General features: G+C 35.7%; 1 protein-coding gene across 5 annotated transcripts in view; it reads left to right on the top strand.

Annotated features, from left to right (window-relative positions):
- The window catches only part of XRCC4 (X-ray repair cross complementing 4), a 360,556-nt gene that overhangs the window by 190,009 nt on the left and 146,669 nt on the right, over positions 1 to 23,878 (top strand). For 2 of the 5 annotated variants that reach the window (XM_021007891.2, XM_078153141.1), the window contains exons 5-6: positions 8,282 to 8,434; positions 9,799 to 9,916. In XM_021007891.2, coding sequence (XP_020863550.1) covers positions 8,282 to 8,434; positions 9,799 to 9,916 — 271 coding nt within the window. The remainder of the gene's footprint in view (positions 1 to 8,281; positions 8,435 to 9,798; positions 9,917 to 23,878) is intronic. The other 3 variants (XM_021007884.2, XM_021007904.2, XM_078153142.1) reach the window with 2 other exon arrangements.

Below are 23,878 nucleotides of genomic sequence, written 5' to 3'. Positions count from 1 at the left end.
TTTGATCCTCAAAAAAGTCCTTTGAGGTGAGTACTTGAGGTGTTATCATCCCCATTTTACATAAAGAGAACTGGTTAAGTGGCTTTTAACTTTTGGAGGTGAAATTTGAACCTACCTCTGCTGACCAAATGTTCTCTCCCCACAAGACGCTGCCTCATTGGTTAGATCTGTCAGAGCTCACACTCCTTTAAAAGTCTAATTATCTCCACTTCATGATGAGATATTGGAATAGTAACTTTGTGGAGGATTAGCAAGAATAAGAATTATTCATTATAATCTCTTTTGATTTCATTTTAAATTAAACTTTCCTTTTTATTTGCAGATCATAAGTAGTTTGTTTTCCAAAATAGAAATCTAACTCGGCAGTTAGTTCTTACTCTTTTTTTCAAAATTGTGAATATAAAAGTTAACTTATGATATAACAAAATAACATTTCCCTGCTATTAGGATTACCGTTCACATGAGATATTTCACATAAGAAAAAGTACTATCTCCAGGCATCAAGAACAACTATGACTTTCTTAAGGTTACCATACAGCCCCAATGTAGCTTTGGCATTGTAATAATATTGTCAACTTTGTTCAGCCACCATTAAGTTGAAAATTAACTGTTTATGGTAAATGTACATTTGACATTCACATTGCAAAAGGACAAATTATCATGTACTGTTCCCATCAGAAACACACTGTCATGTGACATAATTATAAATCAGTGTACTTTATGAAAATTTTGGTATTGAAATTAAATGAATGCTTTGTTTAATATGTTATTTTTGCTTTATACATACATGCAAATCAGCTTTAAGTTATGGAGTGGAAATCTTGACATTGTAGAGCCCTTTACGAATGGGTTTTCTTGGACTAATCATAATTATATATGTACATATGCAAATATATTTAATTGAATAGAAGTCTTAATATCTTATATAATACACTTTTCCCCATGATTTACTTTGTATTGATAAAGATTTAACTTTTTTTGGATGATAACTTTTGTTTTATAAATATCAACTATGGAATACATTAATGCTCTTAGGAAATACTGAGATATGGATTTGCAGTTACAACACATTATTGCAAACTGCTATGCTTTTTAAATAATTGTTTATTTTTTTAATAATTTCTCTTAATTTTTCCATGCTGTCATATTGTCAGCTATCATTTAATGCTGTGATTAGGGTGACTGTTTATGGCACTATTCATTTTCCATGTCCCGTTCTCCCTTAAATTTATTATCTCTAATTTGTTATGGCCTTGAAAACTAGATACCCAAGCTTATTATAGTTATTTGTATCATATTATGTAAATAAGCTTTGTGTATGAAGGCTTCAGAAACTCTAAATAGGTTCCATGAGTGTTAATGCAGGAGCGATATGATATTTATTATAGTTTTGAATATACAGACTTTTGTGCTCCTGACCCAATTCACAGTCACATTTCAAACTTGCAAAGATACCATTTAGTTGAGAAAGGTGAGATACATATACTCTTTAAAAAAGGAAAAGTTAGAAAAAAAATTTACTTCGATGGTATTTATATTATATTGCCTTTTAAATTATTATTACTTTTTACTCCAGTGGTTTTTCATGATAATTTATTTACAGCACCAAAATTCATTTTTTCCTTTTCTGAAGGACTTTCCTTGGATATAGAGAACATAGTAAAATTCCCTAGGATATTTAGTTATAATCCATTAGTTGTGACAGTTTTCTACAAATTCAATGAGGTTGGCAGTCATGAAATTATTAGAACTGAGAAACGAACCTTGAAAGCTCATCTGGTTCATCTTTGTGCCTTTAAGCAGGATTACATTATGTAGAGACAGAATCAATTCTATTTTTAAAGACCTCAAGAGATGTCTTCAACCTTCCGTGGTAACTCATTTCTGTGTTTAACATCTGTCACTATCAAATGATTCTTCTCTTTCATCAGCCTGAATATTTCATGCTTCAACTTATGGCCATTTCTTTATTTGTTGTTCTCAGAGTGGAGATCAGCTGGTTATCTTTTGTGTAAGAACCTTTCATGTGCTTAAGTACGTATTAAATCACTTGTATCACCTTCTTAAGTATATTTTACTTTTTTATGTATATTGTCTTTTCCTTACTCTTTCCTTGCTTTCCTTACTTCTTTACTTCCAAACTTTTCCTTACCAAAGCTGTAAAATCTTCAAGTGAATACATAAAATCTGACCAGGCAAGGTTATAACAGGAAAATAACATTGCTACATATCTTATATTTTCTCTATATCTTACCATCTGATTTCTTTTGCTTAGAATAAATGGTGTATTACTGGGTATTAATCAGCTCACTATCCACTGTGATATGAGCATTTTGTGTACTGCATTTGCTGAGGTGTTCCTTAATCTTCTTAGTTTTTTTTCCCCCCCACTGGCCATATCCATAATTCCGATTTTTCAATATTGAATTTCATTTATATTTGTACAGATATATGTATGTATGTATGTATGTATATGTATGTATGTAGGTATGTATGTATGTATATGTTTATGACTATCCAGTTTCTGTGATCATTTCAAAATTATTTTGCTATTTTTAAAGTTCTAGCCATGAGTATCCCAATATGGGTCTGTTAATTAATTTAAGGGATATACTGTAAAGTCACTGTAAGTATGAATATCATTAGAGTTGGGTCTGTTATCTTTGTATTATGACTATTATGACTTTATAAGATTTCAGTGGATTAATAACTATCTGGGCCCACCTAATAGTAGTAGAATCATTCTTTTTCAGTTAGTAAATTCCCTTTGAAATGATATAACCCCTACAACAATTCAGTTTCATACAACAAATATTTATTAAATGCCTTCTATGTGCAAAGCACTATGATGTACTATAGGATATAGAAATAAATTTAAAACAACAACAACAACACAGTCCTGCTTTCAAGGAACATACAATATAATAAGGCAGGTAAGACATGTCCATAAGTAATATAAGGCATAATATAATAGGAACAAAGGAGATATCCAGACAAAAGAGAAAGTCACTTCAGTAAGGAAGGGTTGTGGAAGGCCTCGTGGAACAGGGGTAGCTCAGCCAGGCCTTAAAGCAAAAGAAGGATTTTAGCACATGGCATTGAGCATAGAGTGTAAAATAGACATGGGACTGGTGGCCTGTGTGAATGTATGAGGGTTAAGAATGTATTGGTAGGGTAATACTAAGGAACTAGAAGCCTAGTTGATGGAAGCATAAGGCATGTTAAAGTTGTATTATGAAATGAGTAGAAAGTTATTTCATATGATGAATAAATACAGAGAAGCATGCAAGCTGTCAATAAAATCTGTTGTCATAAAAACAATCAGTTTGTGGCGAGCTTATGGAATATTGAGAATGCCATGCTGAAGAGTTTTGTTTGTTTGCTTCCCCTAAGAAATATGAATGGCTGAAGGTTTTTGAGACAGAGCAGTGATATGGTTTAACTGGTTTTTAGGAAGATTATTTTGACTATTAAGCAAAGGATGGATTAGAAAAGAGAGATTCTGAAGACTGGAAGGCAAGTTAGAGGCAATGACAGTATTCTGGGAAGAAAGTAAATACTGTCTGAACTAGACTGATGGCAGTGTGACTTGAAGAGAAGGAGACGTATATGAGAAGATTTGTGGAGGTAGAATATGATAATAATTAAGATGTGGAGGAAGAAGGGAAGAGGAGAAACCAAACAAAGGTTTCTAGCTTGTGTGATCATTGGGATGGTAATGCCATCAATGGAAATAAGGAAGCTGAGGGGAATAACCTAGCAAGTTTAAGGGAGAAGATGATGTTACACCTTTCGGACTTATTGAGTGAGGTGCTAGTGGAATACCAAATGGAAATGCCCTGCCAGCAGCTGGGGGTATACTCAGAGAGTTCAGAATCAGACCTATAGAGCAGATAGTTTCTAATACAGAGATGATATTGAAGCCATTGGAGTAGATGTGATGACCATGGAGGAGAATGAAGAAAAGACAGAGCCTTGCCAGGTGAGAAGAGGATGTCAACTGAATAGACAAGAATGAATGGGAAAAATGAAGATGACAACAGTAATATTAATAATATGTATTTTAAAATCTAAACATATTTACCTTAGACATAACTCCCTAGGAGAGAGGTAGTATATAAGGGTTTTCTGCTATGCCCAGAGGAGGTGGAACAGTTATATTGAAGGCAAAGTAGCTCCATGTTCATAGTGAGAAAAGTATTAGCTTCAGAAGAGGTTGGTTAGAAAATACAGGAGTAGGTCATCAGTTGGTATCCAAACCATGAAAAAAGCAACTTGCTCAGTGGGTAGATTGTTTAAAGATCCATTTCTCTGATAAATTCCTGTAATTCATCCCATCCTTCTTGTCCAGGTTACTAATCAAAATGCCAATAAAAACAAAATCAAAACCCCATCCTGAAAGAAAGTTTTATTTTGCTTTTAGGTCATCTAATAGGCCTAGAGGAGATTAGGTTATGAATTCCTTGCTGGTAGAGACTGACATATCTCATCTTGTATTCCTGGTGTTTAGCACAGTGTTATCCATGTTGGAGTGTATAAGCCTTATCTAGAGTTAAATGCTGAATTAACTGTATATATGGTTCTGAAATCATTTGTTGTTTTCATTTATACAAAAGATATATTTTAATTTGATGTTTCAGTAAAGAGTTAATTTGAATAAATAGATTAAAATTCTCTTGATAGCTGATTAGTACATATGATGTTTCATTTAAAAATTGTTGAAGTAATCTAAATGAAAATTCTGTTCAGCCATCTGTTATCACATTCAAATTAGATGAATTATTTACTATATGAAACATCCCAAAAATATATTGTGTCAGAAAATGTAATAACATATAATGATACTTTCTTCTTATATTTTCATACAGTGCATTTCCATTTGGCACATATATATGTATATATATATATATATATATATATATATATACACACACACACATATATATATATGCACATATATACACATACATATATATTACAAGTTGTGAATTAGTTCTTGAATTGAGTCCTTGTAAAAAAGCATCGTAGTGGTATAGCATTTTTGCTTTTCCCATAATTCATTACCTGAAGAAAAAAAAGACACCTTTTTGTAGTACCTGAGAGATAACATGGTATATAGTAAGAGAAGTCCTCAAAGCCAGGTAGACTTCTGCTTCAGTTCCACCTTTGACATCTATTGGCCATGTGACCCCGAGCAGTCACTTAACTTCTCAGTGTTCCATGTACCTGTCTAAGACTATAAGCTCCAGAGGAAAAAAAAAACAGCCCTCATTCATAGAGGAAGTCTCCTCCCCTTGGAGTGCCTTCTACTGGTGAGATCACAGGTCCAGTCCCCATCCTTCTTGCTAGAGCAGTATCATTCTTGACATGTGGTAAGGATTTTGTACCTATGTGATACTTTGTATTCAAAGTATAAAGGCAGTGCCATAACCCAGTATGCATGCAGAGGTTAACTCTTCTGTGATTACAGCAGGGTCTGCCTGTGCTCATACCACTTAGTTTTAGCTTCAGTTCCTTGCCTTCCTTGTGATATACTTCTTTTTCCTATACTTTGCTTTATATACAAATTCATATAAATGACATTTTGTCAATCTAATACCATACAACAAACATTATGTACAAGGTACTGTGCTAGGAACTAAGAGTATAAAGGCAAAATTAAAAAGTCCTTATCCTCAAGGAGTTTTCATCCTACCACAGGATTTATGAGCTATGACCCTGGTTTCTTTCCAACCACAGCCCCACCCGAGACTTAGAGCATTTCCTGGGGTCTGTTAGTCACAACTCGGATGTCGTAGCCACTCTATCCGTGTCTCTTCTGGTGATAACCTCCTCAGGCTCCGACTCTTCTTAATCACCATCCTATCCAAGTTTCGTGGGCTGCCTCAATGTGGCCATACTTGAGATCTCTCTACTAAATTCCTGATTTGTTGGCTGTAAACTCTGCTGGGGAAATCCTTTGGTCACAATCGCCCAAGACTTGCCAATCGTAACTTAAAACCCTTCCGAGAGGTAGCTCACATATCTCGCCAAGACCCTCTGGTCATAAGATGGTCCTCACCTTTCCCAGACCTCTCAAACTAACAGTCCTGTGGCCTGCCTGACCCTAATCACCAGACCTGCCTCCCTCAAATCCTAAATCATATGTATTATTTATGAAACGAGTCATGAAATGAATGAGAAATAACTCGTATGAAATGATTCTCAAAAACTGGATTAGAAAATCTCATATCTGTGTATGTGGGGAATCCATATTAAAAAAAATTCAGACTCCTAGCTTTTATATTACTAATAGGTTCTTTCACTGGTCCTATAGAACAAATATAATGCCGCATTTTCCTTGTCATTCACTTAAAGTCCTAAATTCTGTATGTCTCTTGAAATTCAAATATGAGTGAATGAAGATACATATTTTCTGTTATGTCAACATTTGTATGTTTCCCTTTTTTATTTTCTTTTTTTTTTTTGGTGGGAGAGGTAAGTGAATTTCCTGAAAATTCAATTCTCAATGAAGGTAACTATAAATAGCCAAAAAGCTGTCATGGCACAGTAGAAAGAGTTTTAGTCAGGAGACCTGTATTCCACTCCAGCTCCAGCCCAGTGATTTTTAGTTGTTTAAGTGGTCCCTTAGCTCCTCAGTTTATCTGGTACTTGGGAATAATAATATTCATAGTCTCTACATCTGTAGGATCATTGTTTGCAAAGCACTTAGCACACCTTAAAATACTATATAAGTCTGACTTATTCTCATCAGAGATGTTTTGACCTTGATTTAGATGGAATTTAAAGGAGTATGTACTAGTTTAAAGTAAATTGTTTTAATTTGTAAACTGCAAACTAGGAATACCGAAGTAAATGCCAGCTAAAAACCTGGACAACATGAATGTGAAAGCGTGGAAGAGTATTTTCAGGATTATTGAAGTAAAGTTCTTCCTGGCATGCAGATCACATATCAAGTATGTCCATATATGTCCATATGCCGTTTCCTTACTTCTCTAGTCAGATTAACTCTCTCCATGCACTGGAAGACTAAAATTAATAATACTTTCTTAAATGATTTGATCACTTTTAGAAGAGGAGTGGGATGATGTGGATACAGCATATGGCGCCATAAGGGTCAAAAAGAACATTAAGGGTTGCTTTTCCAGTACTTTGTGAGGCCCCTCCTGAGGAGGGGCTCATTCTGCAACTCATCCTGTAACTTAAGAGCATCCTAAAGTCCTTTTCCCCTTATCTTGAAACACCATGAAACTTCCCCTTATCCTAGACCATAAAATTCCTTGTCTGCCTTATCCAGTGTTCCCTCTGTCATTAATCTTTAACCTATGTCCCACCTTATCTTATCCTTAATTTTTAAAAACCATAAGACCCTGAAAACCTTCCTGTTCTTAATCTTTAACCATCATAAAATCCTAAAAATCTGTTGGCCATATAGCTTTCTCTATCTGTAAGCCTAGTCCTCCCCAAGTATCAGCACCTTTTACTCAGCCCCATGGCTACAGTAAATGGTCCATGTGTGCTTTCATGTATTAAAGCTCCAAACGACTAAAAGAGAAGTCTAAGTGAATTCTTTCATACCTAAACCACTCTCCCAAATCTGACCTCAACAGTTTACTCATCTTTGTTTATTAATATCACTCCAAACTATAAAACTATATCAATCCATTGGTTTTTTAATTGGACTTTTCAGTTCATAAATGTGTGTGTATTTGTCATCAATGAATCCAAGAAATGGCTAAATTTGGGAATTTTTGACATTCACGCTAAGTTATTTAGATTCATTTTAAAATTTTCACAATCATTACAGGAAATACATGACAAAATGAATTTAGTATCCCTAATTTAACTAGATAATAGTGACTTCCATTTATGTAATGCTTTAAGACGTGTAGCATACATTACTTACATTTTCTCATTTAAGTCTCAGTGAGTCCTACTTGAGAATGTAAATCTGTCAAACTCAAAAAGAAATGGGGTCTGCTAAACCATGCATAAGGATCCCTGTGGGATACATATTGACTTTGAAGACCACATATTAACATTATCTATGTCCTATTGTATTTTTATTTATTTTGTCAAATATTTCCCAATTACATTTTAGTTTGATTCAAACTGTGCTTGGAAGTGTTCTAACACCATTTGAGCCTTCTGCTGTAAACTATACTAATAACAATGAGCATGAGGGAATGATTTTGATATGTGTTTTTCTTATATCTTTTCACTGAAATTATTCAATTAGAAGACCAATAAGTAAGAATTTAATTATGATTTTAAATTTTAGTCTTGAAAAATGTGTGACTGCTAAAGAAAATCTGGAGGCAGACCTTTATAAGCGTTTTGTTCTGGTGCTGAATGAAAAGAAAGCAAAGATTAGAAGTTTGCATAAATTGTTAAAACAAGCCCAAGAACCAGAAGAGGACACACAAGATGAAAGGTATTGGCATTTATAATTGGATATCCCATTACTGGATGATAAATATGTATATTTAAATTATATTTCTTCAAACTTAATGAATGTTAGCCTATTTAACATTTCAATAATAATGTTCATGGCTCAAATAACCTAGTAAGTGTTATAGTTTTGAATTAGGATTTAAGAGGCAGGGATTCTGTTCTTGATGATTATTGACTTCATGACCTTAGGTAGTTCATTTGATCTTTCCATATGTATCTAAAATTGACACTGATAAAATGGGCACTGCTAATTATTGCCACTTCACTCATAAGATAAGTATTCTATTGTTTCTGAAATATTCTAAGACCTGGTTAAGTAAGGTACTAATTTTTTTCTTATTCTCTCCCCATCTGTGAATATTATCATATTGTTCATATTGTTTTCAAGAGAAAAAAATACTTTTCAAAGTTGAATTTCTTGTTCTTAGTCTCTACTCATCTTCAGGTTTCAAGTTGCTTTTTTTTTTCCTTACCCTTGAGTCCAGTTTCTTTTCACATTCTTGGAAATATATTTTCCCCATGTTCATATTAAAGGGAATCTTCTATAAGAAATCTAACCAATGTGCTAGAGGCTTTTCTTGGGTTCTTTTAATATTTCATGAATACAGGATCAATTAAACATTTCTTTAAAAAAAATTCATGAATACCATGACATCCCTTGAGCTGTTCATCTATTAACCTTCACTCTTATTGTACAATAGACCTCCCTCTTTTAAAAGTGTTTTTAATGTCAATATTTAATATCTTTTGTAGGTCATAGAGTATTTTAAAAACAATACTTAAGAAACACATATGACTTTTTCATCAGTTAGGTGGCAAGTATTGCAAAATCTCTTCAATAAGTGGCAAGTTTTGGCATGTATTGACCTGGTATAATAGCCAATGGAAAATGTATTCAAGATTTATTTATAGAGAATAATTGCCCAAAAGCATCAAACCACTTTTTTGGTGTATTTTATTTTAGTGAAGAATCTTTATATTAATAGAATTAATATTGATATTTCCCCCCTGTAAGATGGCATGATCATAGTGAGTGTGTGTGTGTGTGTGTGTGTGTGTACACACACACACACACACACACACACACACACATATATATATATGCCTATAAAACTGGTTTATGTGTTTATCTAATCAGAATTATGTTCCTAGGATCTTTTCTGAAGCTTTTTAGCATAAAATATATGCACTAATTTTGTTGTTTTAAAAAATCTGCTGTGTGACCCTGGGCAAGTCACTTAACTCCATTGCCTAACAAAAACAAATAAATAAATAAATAAGTGAAAATAAAAATCTGACCCAAGGTAGTTGAATGAATTTTAATACCCCTTTCTTTGTCCCTAGGGAATCTATAGACCATACTGAAAGCTGTAAGAAAAGAGAGTCAGCCTATGATGAAAGTACTGATGAGGAAAGTGAAAATTTACCTGTTCCTTCTGAAGTAGTTCCAGGTGAGAACAAAGTATGTTTCCCTTTTTGGATTTATTAATATAGTGCTGTCTTCTAATGCATTGTAGATGCAGCATAGAGCTAGCCTCAAGGCTTGGAAGACCTAGGTTCAAGTGTTCCTTCTGACATATATTGGCTGCTGACCCTGGGCAAGATTTAGCCTCTTAGAACTCTGAGCAACTCTCTAAGACTCCAAGTTACGGAGTTAGAAGCTGATTTACAAGTTACAGAGAAGATGCTAATCTACTTTGGTAGAGGAAATTTCCTCAATCAGGGAGTATACTAGTAAAATCATAAGTCCAGTCCTCATACCTATTAGCACATTACTTTAAACAACAATATGCTTGAAAATAAGTATATAGAATTTGAACTTCAGTGTTTTGAGAATAAAGCTAGTAGTTCTTAACCTTTTAAAAAATTACCTGTAAAAGAAACTAACCCATAAATGGAATAAAATAAACAAATTTGAGCACACATAAGTGTATTGTTGACCAAGCAAAAGACATATACTATAGTTTACTGTGTTCCATTGGGAAAAACTCTAAATGTGGAATTTTTAAGGACCTGAGCTTGAGTCACCTGATATTACTGCTTACCACTCAGTAAGTTCTTTTTTTTTTTTAATTTATTTTGATTTATCAACAGTCACTTCCATATGCTTTTGAGTTGAAAATTTTTCTCCCCCTTCCTCCCCTCCACCCTCCCCAGGCAGGTAAGGTCTTTAATCTCACTTAGCTAGGCCTCAGTTTCCTCATGTAAAAGGGGCCATTACTTGCTGGAGTTGTTTGTTAAATCTGAAGTACCCAGTATTTTGGAGATCTACGATTATCTTGGGCCAGTTTAGATAACCTAGAACTTTGGACCCAAGAGAAATCTCTGAAGTCATCATGGAACTAGATGGTACAGCCTCAAATCTATAAAAGACATTTAAAATATTCTTGATTAATTGACCTGAGCCCAAAATGACAAGTATTAGACATTCATAGGGTTATATTGGATTCTGCATGAAACCCCTCAATTTTCCCCAAATCCTCTGCCATAGAAATTAAGTTACTTTGCTTTTTATGGTACAGGTATGCATATTTTACATTGGTACCTCATTTATATGTGAAATAAATCCTTTTATGATCAAATGTGATAAAAACCTCCCAGAGAAAAACAATTTGTGCTCCTTTCCATATAAACTCTCAGAATACTGGTTAAATGCAATAAGTCTGGCTCTCATTCTGTCTTCAGAGCATCACATCTCTCTCTGAAGTCAATGGAAATTTTTCTTGAAAAGGAAATACACAGCTATATCTGGGGGCAATAGAATTAGGTTCTTTCATGTGTGCAGACAATTTGTAAAGAGTAACTCTTCTTGTAAAACTCTGCTATTTTAAATTTGGCAAAACTTTTCAGAGTTTTCCCCAATGTTTAGTTGAAGTCTTATATTTTATTGTTCTCTGTAATTTTTTTTAACTCAAATCTTCTTCAAGAGATAAATTTATTCCGTGGTTCTCTGATTCTAATATCTTTACATTTAACTTATCAGAATATTGTTCTGCAAGAACTTTTTGATGTAAAAGAATTAGGAGCATTTTTATTAGCCATTTAACTGTCCCTTTCCTTCTGGTTTTCATATAAGAAATTAGGAAGCTGAAGTTTGCCAAGAAGAAATGAAACACAGATCCAAAGTGCTTGAACTTGGTTTAAAAAATAGATTCTACAAAATCTGAGCAGGAAATGTATATATTAAAATGTAAAGTGGGTCTTCTTTCAGTTTACTAAATAAAAATATGGATTAGGTAGGCAGAATTCATCTTTAGGTGACTAGCAAATATTTTAATTTATCATATAGCCTGCAGATTGCTTTGGACTTTTTCCCCCCACAGTAAGGAGGTGCAGAGGAGAAAGGAAAGAGCGGAAAGGAGAGGAAAGAGGAAAAAAGGAAGAGAGGGGAAGGAAGAAAAGGGGGAGAAAATTACAGGAGAGGGGACGTGAGAGAACTTAATGTATTCATTCTTTCTTTGTATAAATCATTCTTCAGATTAGACATGTGCAACCTAATAGCAGTACTCACTGCGTAAAGTGCCTTCGATTAATTATTAAAATCCCCAAATATCCTCCTGAGTTAAGTATGCATTATTATCCCTTTCCTGGATAATGAAAGAGGTTAAGTGATTTGCCCAGGGTCACTTAGTGAATCTGGAGCTCCCATTCAAGAAAACCTTTCATTTACTTTTATCTATGGATGCTAAAGAAAGGGTAGAGTAATTTGCAATAAATTGCTAGGCAACCTCTTTATGAACAGATTTTTTTTGTTCGTTTATCTTTTAATAATAATGAGATATACTTTTTTTCTAGTTAAGTTAGGAATAATGAACCTATTTGGATACAAAAAGGATAGATTATCATCTTATAGTAAAATCAGAAATTAAAATTTTTAAAAATCATCTGCTAAGCCAGAGGAATGAAAGTCCTATTGCCACGCCTTCCACACTCTGCGACCCACCCAAAGTGCCTTCTCTCTGTTCCTCACACGTGACATGCTGTCCTTGCCTGGCCCAATCTTGGCATGTGTTCCCTCCCCTCATGTTCTTTCTTAAATCCTTCTCTTCCTTCCAAATTCAGTTTAAGTGCCACATTCTATATGAAGTTTTTGTGGTCCCCTCCGACTTCTAGTGCCCTCTGTCTCAAAGTTCCTTGCATTTAACTACTTTGTATTTCTTTGGCTTTATTCTTTTGTTGTTATTGTTGTTGTTGTTTATTCTCTATATGATTATATTTATGCTTACTGTCTCCTCTGTTAGATATAAGCTCATTTTGAGTAGGACTTCTTTGTTTCATTGTATTTGTATCCCTAGCAGCTGGTACATAGTAGTGCTTAAATAAGTACTTGATTGATTTCAGTAAGAACTGAACATTTTAAGGTCCAAACATTTTTAGTGAGTAAATTGGATATATTCCACCAATGAATAACATCTAAGTAATTAATATGAATAATGAGCAAAAGGAATGCATTTTATTAAGACCTGTTTGCATTATGGGGCGCTGGACTAAGATTATAAACTGGTAAACAACAGAGATCAATTTGAGTTAACTTCCCTTGTGCATACCCATGCCCTGTAGCTAGGTTATCTTTCCTCTATGCTGGAGGCGGCAAACTAGCTGCTGGCAGGCCTCCAAAACTCCTGAAAGAACTAGAACCAGATTAAAATGTCATTAAATTATAATTTGTTTAACAAAATAAATAAAAATACAATACAACACAGATGCCAATTTGTGTTTTTCTTAGACAATATACAGCCTACCATGTCTGTTTGAGTTTTATATCACAGCAGCCTCTACCACCCTTTTTCACACTGACTAAAATTAGGGGGATGAAATTTTCCCCCTCTCTTGAGGGTAGTTTGGAAGGAAACTAATGAAAGACAATAGTGAAGTACTGCTTATGCAAAATTATGCTGAATAGCATACAGATTCTTTGAATTACAGTATAAGATCTTAGCTTCCAAAAGTGAATACCCCCCCAGACTGAACCTGAAAGGTATCAATAACCTCACCTGGTAATGACTACATTTTTATTTTTCCTGAAACAAGTGCTGTAAGGCCCGGTAGTTTGCCACCCAGAACTGTCAGGGGAAATAAGAGCCTATTAAATGTCCTTTTCACCCTGGGAGTACTTGAAAGGCTTTGGGTCCTCTAGAGCTTTCATTGGATTCTAATTCAGACAGACTCTTTTAGGCCATACTTATTCTGGAGAACTTCTCTGCACACATGGACCACCTTGCCTTCTGGAATAACAAGGGTCAGTTCCAGCCCATTCCATTAACTGTGTTAAGAGAATTCCTAATTTAGGCAAGGTTCTCTCTTGCTTCTGCCATTAGAACCCTATTAGGAGCTGGCACTGTTAAGACCCAGTTTACAGCCACTGAATCTTTGAGTTGGAAGGGGCCTCCCAGGATATGTCTAGCTGCACAAGAATTCTTTCTGCAGTACACTTAGTAAATGATTATCCAGGCTTTGTTGGAAACATACTGTGAGGAGGAACCTGTTACCAAGGCATTCTGTTCCACTTTTGGACAACTTAATTATCAAGCAATTTTTCCTTGCATCAAACCTGTATATGCCTTTTTGATAGTATATTCTGTAGAATCATGCAATTTGTGCCCTTGCCTTTGGGCATCTGGGTGGTGTAGTAGATAGAACTTGAGACTTAGGATCAGGAAGAACTGAGTTAGAATCCTCCTTCAGACACTTGCAACTGCGTGACCTTAGCTGGGCCAGTCACTTAAATTCTCTGTCTTTGTTTCCTCAACTGTAAAATGTGGACGATGATAATAGCACCTACCCCATGGGGTCATGAGATTCAAATAAGTTAACAAAGATAAAGTGTTCTGCAAACCTTAAATTTCTATGTTAATGCCAGTCGCTGTTGCTGCTACTGCCTTTACTACTACTGCTGCTGTTTCTGTAATAGCTTAGCCCTTGTTGTTGCTAATGTGCCTCCAAAATTCATTTTGTTTTTTTGAAGCATGGGAATAAGGATAGGTACGTCCAGCAGCCTAAACTCATCTTCTTAGTAGTAAAAAAAGGTTTCACCTAACCAGCTTTTGGCTATCTCCATAGTAACCATTTGTGTCTGACGGCAGCTGAAAAGCAGTTGCTGCTTCTGCACCCCTTCCATGTAACACATCCTGCTGTGTTATTCTTGGGTAATTTTAGAAAGTGTGACTGTTTGGGCCCCATTGTCTATGAATATGAATAATGATAGTATTGGAGAAATGTTTTTTTTTCCTCTCTCTGGATATTCCATCTAAAAAGGTGTTCATTGATGACCAAGAAGTCCATGTCTTAATCTTAATACAACTAAAAATGTGCAACTTTGCACAAAATCTAATCTCTTTTTACATCAGATTTTTTATAGGCTATCACTTGGAAGTTCTTCCTTAATTGATTACCCACAAGTAGTTATGAGAGACATTGTTAACAACTATAGAGACTGATCGATGTCTTGAGAAATGTATCAGTATAAATTGTCAGCTTTGCAAAAAATTGATAACAGTTGTGGGTTAACAAATTTTTTTTTACTACCTTGACTTTCTTATATAGAAAAGTACTTCATCATAAATTTAGACAACCACTTTAAATTGCTTTAATCAATCTTACTTATTAGTAACTCCTATGAATTACTTAGGCCCAGAGTAAAGTTGGAAAGTTTCCTGAAAGAAATTGTGATAATTTCTGTGTGTGTTGATAATAATGCTTCAGAGCACTTAGAGGTTCCTCCTCTCTGTCTCAGAAATACTCTGAATCTATTTTGTGCTTCCTTCTCTGTGTACATACTGTTTTTCCTCCAGTAGAGTTTAAATTCCTTTTTAAAAGAGGGTCTGTTTTATGTTTGATTTTGTGTTTTCGGCACTTAGCACACAGTGCCTTGTACATAGTAGGTGCTCATAGTAGGTGCTTCTTCAGTTGAATAGAAAATATTTCCATTTATAGTTTTTTTTTGCTCCTCACCACAGCCTGGTAGGTATTATCATTCCTATTTTATAGATGAGGTTCAGCCAAGTATAATAAATTTACAATAGGCACACAGCTAGTAAGTAGCAAAATTGGGTCTTGATTACAGATCTGGCCCTCCTTTCCTAAATTTAGTGAGTTGTTTATATTTGACAAAATCAAAGGGACACAAAGGGCCAAGAAACATGGTGAAATTTCAAAAAACTTTACTCCTTTTTACAGTGAACAGGTATTCATAATGGGGATAATATCTGCTGCTGACAGGTGTACTTAGAATCTAGACCGAAGTACCTTGTCCAATTAATTGATTACCTTGTTTTATTCTTTGTTTTAAAATAGAGAATGGAGCAAAACTCCATTCCAAAACTGAAATTTTAAAATCCATCTCCAGCCTGGAAGGGCGGCTAAATGGTGTAGCGAATAGAGTGCCAGGCATGGAGTCAGGAAGACCTGAGTTCAAATGTGGCCTCAGACTCTCATAGCTGTGTGACCGTAGGCAAGTCACTTAACCCTGTTTGTGTCAGTTTCTTCAACTAGAAAATGAGGTGGAGAAGGAAATGGCAAACCACCCTAGTATCTTTGCCAAAAAAAAAAAAATAGAGTCACGAAGAGTCAGACATGACTGAAAAATGACTGAACAATAGCAACAACAGCCAGCCTGGTAAAACAACGTGAATATGAATACTTTGGTGATAGTGGCTGGTTTTGGCAAGGAGAGGTCAGTGCAATTTAAGAAATCTGTATTGCATGCCTGCTAATGCCCGGTACTATTCTAGGTTTTGTGGGAGATCCAAAGGTGCACAAGACAGTCCATGCCCTCAAGGAATTTATAATCAGTTATAGAAAATAAGGCATATGCAAAGTGAAAATGGGTGCACAAACTGGAGTCACAAAGCTGGTGATCTAATACTGTCGCTGTCACTGCTCGTGTGATCTTGGACAAGTTGCTTAACCTTTGTTGGTTTCAATTGCTTTCACTATAAAATGAGAGGGTTTGGCTAGATGCCTTTCATGAGGCCTTACTGGCAGCCCTAAAACCTATGATCCTAGGAGCTAAAAACTAGCATATAGAATAGAATAGAATAAATATGCTCATCTCTATTGGAGAACTAAAAGAAATAACTCCTATTGGTTCATTTTCCATCAAAAGGCAATTTCTTTGACCTAAAAAGCTTGAACAACCAGAGTTAAAAGAGAGTTGGAGACCTGGACAAGCAAAAAAGATAACAAGTTAATCCCAGTTACTGTAAATAAATTCATTTCTCCAGTCCAGATAGAAGACATTCCAGGGTACTAAAAGGACTTGAAAACTTGATTATGCAACCTCTTGTTTATAATCTTTGACAAATCACAGAGAAAAGAAGACAGAGATTTTAAAAGATTAGATATGAACAATTTTCAAAAAGCTACAAAAGAAAAAGACCATTCTAGAAACAGTAGACTAGGAAGCTGGATGTTAATCTCAATGATAACAATCTAAATATAGTTAAAGATATGTCATGTGGAAGAGGAATTATACTTTCTTTGTTTAGCTCTGGAGTCCAAAATTTGTTGTTAATCCTTTGTTTTTGAAGAAGACCCAGGACATCACAGGTAATGTCTTGACTTGCTCATGAATTGGATTCAAGTGAGGCAGAGATGCGCAAAGTCGTCAGCACCACTTTCTCTTCTTGAGTCATCAGAGGACAAAAGTCAGGATGACTGGTGATGGCCCAAGATGCAGTAGGTGACCTTGCATCTTCTGTGTCTGACCAAGCTTGAAGCATTCCGCAGCACCTGCTTCTGCCACCTTCGTGACCATTGAAACAAATTATTCTCGTCCACTCATTCCACCATGCTGTCACCTGTGGAGGGCAGAATAGGACCTAATGGGTGGAAATTAGAGGTTGGTAGATTATATAGCTTAGTATAATGCAGGACTTTCCAACAACGAGAGCTGTCTACACATGGAATTGGGCACATTACAGAGGTATCTTCTTGTTGTTGGTCAGTCATTTTGGTCATGTCTCATTCTTTGTCACCCCATTTGAGGTTTTCTTGGCAAAGACACTGGAGCGGTCTGCCATTTCCTTTTCCAGCTCATTTTACAGGTGAGGAACTGGGGCAAACGGGGTTAAGTGACTTGCCCAGGGTCACGCAGCTAGTAAGTGTCTGGGGCCAGATTTGAACTCAGGAATATGAGTCTTCCTGACTCTAAACCCAGCACTCCATCCACTGCAGCACCTGGCAAAGTGAATGGAATGTGCTGGGCCTGGAATCAGGAAGACCCAAGTTCAAATTCCACCTCAGATACTTACTAGCTATATGACCCTAGGCAAGTTACTTAGTCATTATTTGCTTCAGTTTCCTCAATCCTAAAATGGGTATAAGAGCAGCACCCTACTCCCATGCTTGTTGTGAGAGTAAATGAGATAATATTTGGAAAGCACTTAGCAAAGTATCTGGCATATAGCAAGTAATATATAAATACTTTTCCTCTTTGCTTCTCCATCCCTCTGCCTCCACCTTATGAGGTAGTGCATTCCATCCCAAAATGTTCATGAAGAGGTTGGACAACTTAAGCTTGCATGTTGTGGGATTGGTTCCTATACTGGGCACATTGTTGGCTAAGATGACCTCTAGTGTTCTTTTGATCAATAATATTCTATGCTTCTCCAACACAACTATGCAGCGTTCAACATGCTGCAGTATTATTTTTCCATTAGACTCATTAATTATAAAAAAAAGTTTTTGAGATTTAGGAATGGATAAATGACAATGACCATAATATTTTAAAAGTATGGCCTGCAAGAGATTATGGACTGCTTTCCATATTCACTCTAACTCAGTGAATTTGGCATAAGATTGAAGGAGACCCAGCTATCATAATGTCTTGCTCATAGAGAGGCACTTAATAAATAAATGCGTGTTGAATTTAATGTAGGATGGCAATTGTATGTATGGCTGAATATTTCCATTGGCCCCATAGAACTGAACACTCTAATCGATTCGAAGCATAGTGTCAGTGCTACGACAGTTTCAACATTAGTCTCAAACCCTACAGTGTAGCCTTCTCCTTACCAGGATGCTAGTCTCTACCACAAGCAACACATCTGGTTTCTTGAGCAGATTCATCAGCATCACCTAGAAGTCATATTTAACATCAAAAGCTTAGAGAGCCTTACCAGCAATGAGGACTTGGAGTGCAGCCAGCCCACCAGCGTTGAAGCAATGCTCGCTGCAACTTAATTCTGATGGTCTGGATGTGTGTGAAGGATGGATGACAGCCGCCTAACTCAGCAGCTGCTGTACAGAGCACTGAAGTGAGGCCGCCATGAGGAGGGTGGGCAGAAGGAATGCTAAAAGTAGACTCAATGGAATCACCAACTTGGGCAACCTGACATCACTGGGAACAGTGGGACAGCAACTGCGAACACACCAAGCTGCCGTGCAGCCTTCAAGAGACTGGTTGTCTCATTTTGAATAAACAGCCACTAGAGCCCCCTAAGAGGAACAGGCCCTACATATGAGAGGTCCTAATGCTGGACATGCTGATTCTCAACAAAAGTTACTTGCATAAGGAATAACAACATTTTAAACTATGCTGCTCTTTGAGTAAGAGGGTTGGACTTGATCCCTGAGTTTCCTTCCAGGCCCGTGATTCTAAGATTGAGTGAAAAACAGTCATTTGTTTGAGTAAGAAGTCATTTTACATGAAAGTGAAAACGTAAATTTATTTTGTGCTCTAAAGTTTCCAGGAAGTCTGTCTCTCTCTCTCTCTCTCTCTCTCTCTCTCTCTCTCTCTCTCTCTCTCTCTCTCTCTCTCTATATATATATATATATATATATATATATATGTATATATATGTGTGTATATATATATATATATATGTATATATATGTGTGTATATATATATATATATACATACATACATATAATTTTGTTTCATGTGTTTCATGTTGCTCTCATTTAAAATAAACTCCTGATGGCATATAAAGGGCCCAAGTTTTGGGATAGAATATGCTGGCTTCTTTGCTTTTAGTCTAAGGGGTACATATTCAGCAAGAGAAAGAATTAGCTTTGTGACATTAATGTTCTGTTAGGAGGAATGGAGATGTTTGCACCACCATTGTTGGTACTGTTCTGGTCAGGCTGAAAAGCCAATATGAAAGAGTGAAGTGATTTATAGTCAGTCTTCACTGTGAGGACTTAGTGTGAATGCTTAGGATGACAGGTGCTAAATAAATATAAATTAATTCTACTTATTTTGTGCATTATTTAAAAAAAATGCTTGGAGTATATGCAGTTCAAGTAAATTGGTGAGGAATCATCTACGTCTGTTGGCTTTTTTCTCTCTCCAGAACCTTCAAATTTGTTTTGGTTCCTGCCCCCAATACTGCTCTGTTAAGAGGCACTAATAAATTTGCTATACCCTGCCCTGAAATAGCTAACATTCATTTTGGTTTTTTGGTTAGCCAAAATGGAAGCAGTATTTTTTTCTAGAGCTACCAAAAACAAAAGTTGTCAGCGCTTCTTTGCAGATCTGAGTTCCTATCCTTGTAGTGGTATGCATTTTGGAAAGCTGTGAACTTTTATTTTTCATCCATCTTCTTATGAAATTTAAAATAACTTTGCTTTATAGCTCCTGATTGAGCCAAGGGGGAGGGGGGAGGAAGAGGAATGGATAGTTTATGACAACTCCCAGTTTAGTGGCTTCAGTTTTATGCTCCTTGAGGTCTATCTTAAAATGCCTTTTTTTTTAAAGTATAGTTATTTGGATATTTGAGCTTCTCTGAGACTTATTTTTGGCAAAGTAATTATAATATTGTCAACACTTTCAAAAGCTTTTAATTCTCAAATTAATAAAAAACACTGTATTTCTACAAAGGAGTGTTACATATGTTAGGCATTTAATTTTTGTTGACATTAATTGAAATAAGTATGTGTGTATGTACTCTTCTTCACATACACCAGACACAGCCACCTCTCCCATAATAGAACATGTGCTTTGACTATGTTTTTCATACCCGGAAAATGGAACACCATCCCCACTCTTTGACCTTGTCACTGTTATGTTCAGTCAAATACATTTCCATGATAATTGGCCAATGGACCTGAGAAAAGCTATGGATTTTATACTTCATTTACTTCCAGTATTCATGATCCCATCTTGGTGAGTGTTCCTTTTCCCGATGCATATTCCCAACTCTATGTCATCCGATCTTATGAACATTCTCCTTTTCCTTTCCTTTTTCTTTCCTTTTCTTTTCAAATCCAATCTCAGACACTTAGTAGCTGTGTAGCCCTGGCCAAGTCACTTAACTTCTGCCTGCTTTAGTTTCCTCATCTATAAAAAGGGAATAATAATAATAATAGCAATAGTAACAATAATAATAATAATAACAACAACAATAACACTTAACTCCCAGGGTTTTTGTGAGGATAAAATGAAATATTTGTAAAATGCTTAGCACAGTGCCTAGCACTTAGTAGATACTTAATAAATGCTTATTACATTCCCTTCCCTATTGTTCCCTTCTTTTTTCCTTCCTTTCCTTTCCTTCTGTTCTCCTTCCTTCATCTCTTTTTTCCTCCTCTTTTCTCTTCCTTCTTTTCTTGAGATTAGGCCATCCTACTCACTCAGGCAGGAAAAACAGCAGCCAGTCATGACAAATCCCATTACTAATCAGCATGATAGTTTTGACCTGCTCTTTTTTCAGACCTAGGCTTGTTTGTCCCTCCTTAGGCTGTTTCATGGCTCCCCTGTTCCTGGGAAGCTCACTGTATTGGTACTGGGCTTAGTACAGATACCTAATTATCTTAGCCTACTGCAGCTCAAAACTCCCTAGCTCAAGCAATCCCCCAGCTGCAGATTCATCCAGCAGCAGAGATTAAAGGTGTGGGCCACTGTGCCTGCATGTATTTCTGTAAAGTCTCCATGGAAGAACTGCCCTATTTAGTGGAGTTCTTTTTATTCTCTTAATATTTCATGGATACCAACATACTAATAATAAAGCTGCTAATAACATCTTATTTACATAGCCATTTAATCTGTATCAAATACTTTCTTCACAAAAATATCCCAGTGACAACTAAAACATTTTCATAGATCTGATTTCCACGTTCAATAAAGTTTTTCTGCGTGTTGATTTTAGATATACACAATAAGGCAAATTTACCATTGATATCATATTGCCCTTCAGTGTCCATTATTGTTTTAGACATGGTTAACATATGGCAAATTTGGGGCAGCTAGGTGGTGCAGTAGATAGAGTACCATCCTTGGAGTCAGGAGAACCTGATTTCAAGTGCCGCCTCAAGATACATAACACTCTCTAGCTGTGTGACTCTGGGCAAGTCACTAAACCCCAATTGCCTTGCAAAAACAAAAAAAAAGGTATTGCAAATTTTATTAGAGTTAGGAATAAGTTCTTAAGTGCTGGTTGACTGTTATCCCTCTTTGTGTTCATAGACTGTTGTGTATTTCATAGATACCCAATATAAATTAACAGTATAAAATATTATCAACTAACAACTTTTTCCTTACCATCTTGCTTAATTCCAGCTTTTTGCACTCTGTATGTGAAAGATCCTCCCAAACCACATTTAAATGAACTTAGACACTGAATCAGGTGGCAAGATGGATAATGTCTTGGGCCTGTCAGGAAAACTCATCTTTTGAATTCAAATCTGGCCTCAGATACTTACTAGCTATGTGACAAGTCACTTAACCCTGTTTGCCTCAGTTTCCTCATCTATAAAATGAACTGGAGGAAGAAATAGCAAACGACTCCAATATATTTGCTAAGAAAACCTCAAATGGGGTCAGGAAGAGTTGAACAGGACTAATCAACAAAACAACTACAACAAATGTGCTAGGCCTTCTACTAAACCCTGGGATATAAATACTGGCTGTCCCTACCCTCAAGGAACTTACATTAAAAAAAATATAAAAAAAAAAAGGAAAGAAAAGATAAAGCCAGAAGGGGAGGGGAGAAGGACATACACCTAGCATTGGTTAGCGAGTCTGTAGAGGGCTAGACCCTGGTGAAATAAGATAAAAGTTAACCTATCAGAGCCAAGGAATCTACTGACAGAGTGACAGTTACCTGTGGGAAGATAGTAGTCTGAGTAAAGGTATAATGACTAGATTGGCCTGGGGGGGAGGTATCATGAAAAATGGCCAGAATGTGTTCCAAAAAGTAGTAGAATCCCCCACGGATTGCTATGTTTTCTGTTTACAGATAATAATGCATTAATAGCATTTGGCTCAAGAATACCAAATAATCTCCTCAGTTGAAATCCACAGCAACTCTACAGAAATTGGTCAAATCATCCACATTGCATTAAAATAATGTGGATTAAAATATACCCCTACCAGTAGCCCACGAGATTAGTCCAATTCTAGGCATATGGGCAGTAAACAGGATTCACAATTCCACAATTGCGGGAGAAGATCAGACTGGGTTGCGTTTGGGAAACTGCACAGTGGTTGCTGTGATCCATGGAGCAAAAATCTCTAAAGAAGAAAGAAATAAAAAATAACTTGAAGGATAATAGAATGATACATGTTAGACATAAACAAGCTGTATATGTTACCAATGCCAACTTACATGTGAAAAGTGTTATGTATGTAATGTATATATGTGTGTGTGTGTGTGTGTGTGTGTGTGTGTATATATATATATGGATGGATGGATGTGTGTGTGTATGTATGTGACTGGTGTAGGGTGTGAGCCATTCGTGTATTAAGAGAGACACTACTATAATTGCTACTTAGCTATCAAATCAACAAAAAGAAAGCCTCTGGAAATTGACTAGGGCTTCTGTGCAGAATTCTTGGGGAAACACAGACAAGAATCACAGTGACTGAGAAGGGGTGGAGGAGTGTCCACCCTTATGAAGTCATGGAACCGCAATCCCACAAAAAGTCACAGGATTATTTAAGAGCTACAGACCTATTGGCCATCCAGGCTAGTATTTTTGTCACTGACTAAAAAAACCATTTGATGATTGTTTAAAGGAATTGACTTTCTTCCCTACACATTCTTCTGAAAACTAGGAATGACTCCTCCATTTTTCTTTTGAAACCTATTTATCGCCTATAAATCTAAACCTTTCTTTAAAATCATATTTGTTTTCAGTAACAGAAAGAATTTATAGTTGGGAAAGGTATTACATTTACCAGTTGAAACAGAAGGAGCAGACTATTGACTAAAGATTATCTCATCAGATGAAATGATAGATTTGAAAAATTTTAAATGGATTTAAATAACAACCTTCAAGTTTTGGGTCTTTTGAATATTTCCACTATTATGGGAAACTATTTTGGAAAAGTTAATCTATTCAATTCTTTTATGTATCTAACATCTTAGATAATATTATAAGTTAAAGACTATGTATTGAGAGGTAGATACCTTTAAGTACAGAGAAAATGACTATGGAAATTATGCATATATGATTAATCTCAGGTACTTTTTACTTGCCTTT

The sequence above is a fragment of the Phascolarctos cinereus genome, unplaced genomic scaffold (assembly GCF_003287225.1).
Source record: "Phascolarctos cinereus isolate Bilbo 61053 unplaced genomic scaffold, phaCin_HiC Scaffold_4;HRSCAF=312, whole genome shotgun sequence".
Classification (NCBI taxonomy): domain Eukaryota; kingdom Metazoa; phylum Chordata; class Mammalia; order Diprotodontia; family Phascolarctidae; genus Phascolarctos; species Phascolarctos cinereus.
The sequence above is the reverse complement of the archived record's forward strand: the minus strand, read 5'-3'. Positions and strand labels throughout refer to the sequence as shown.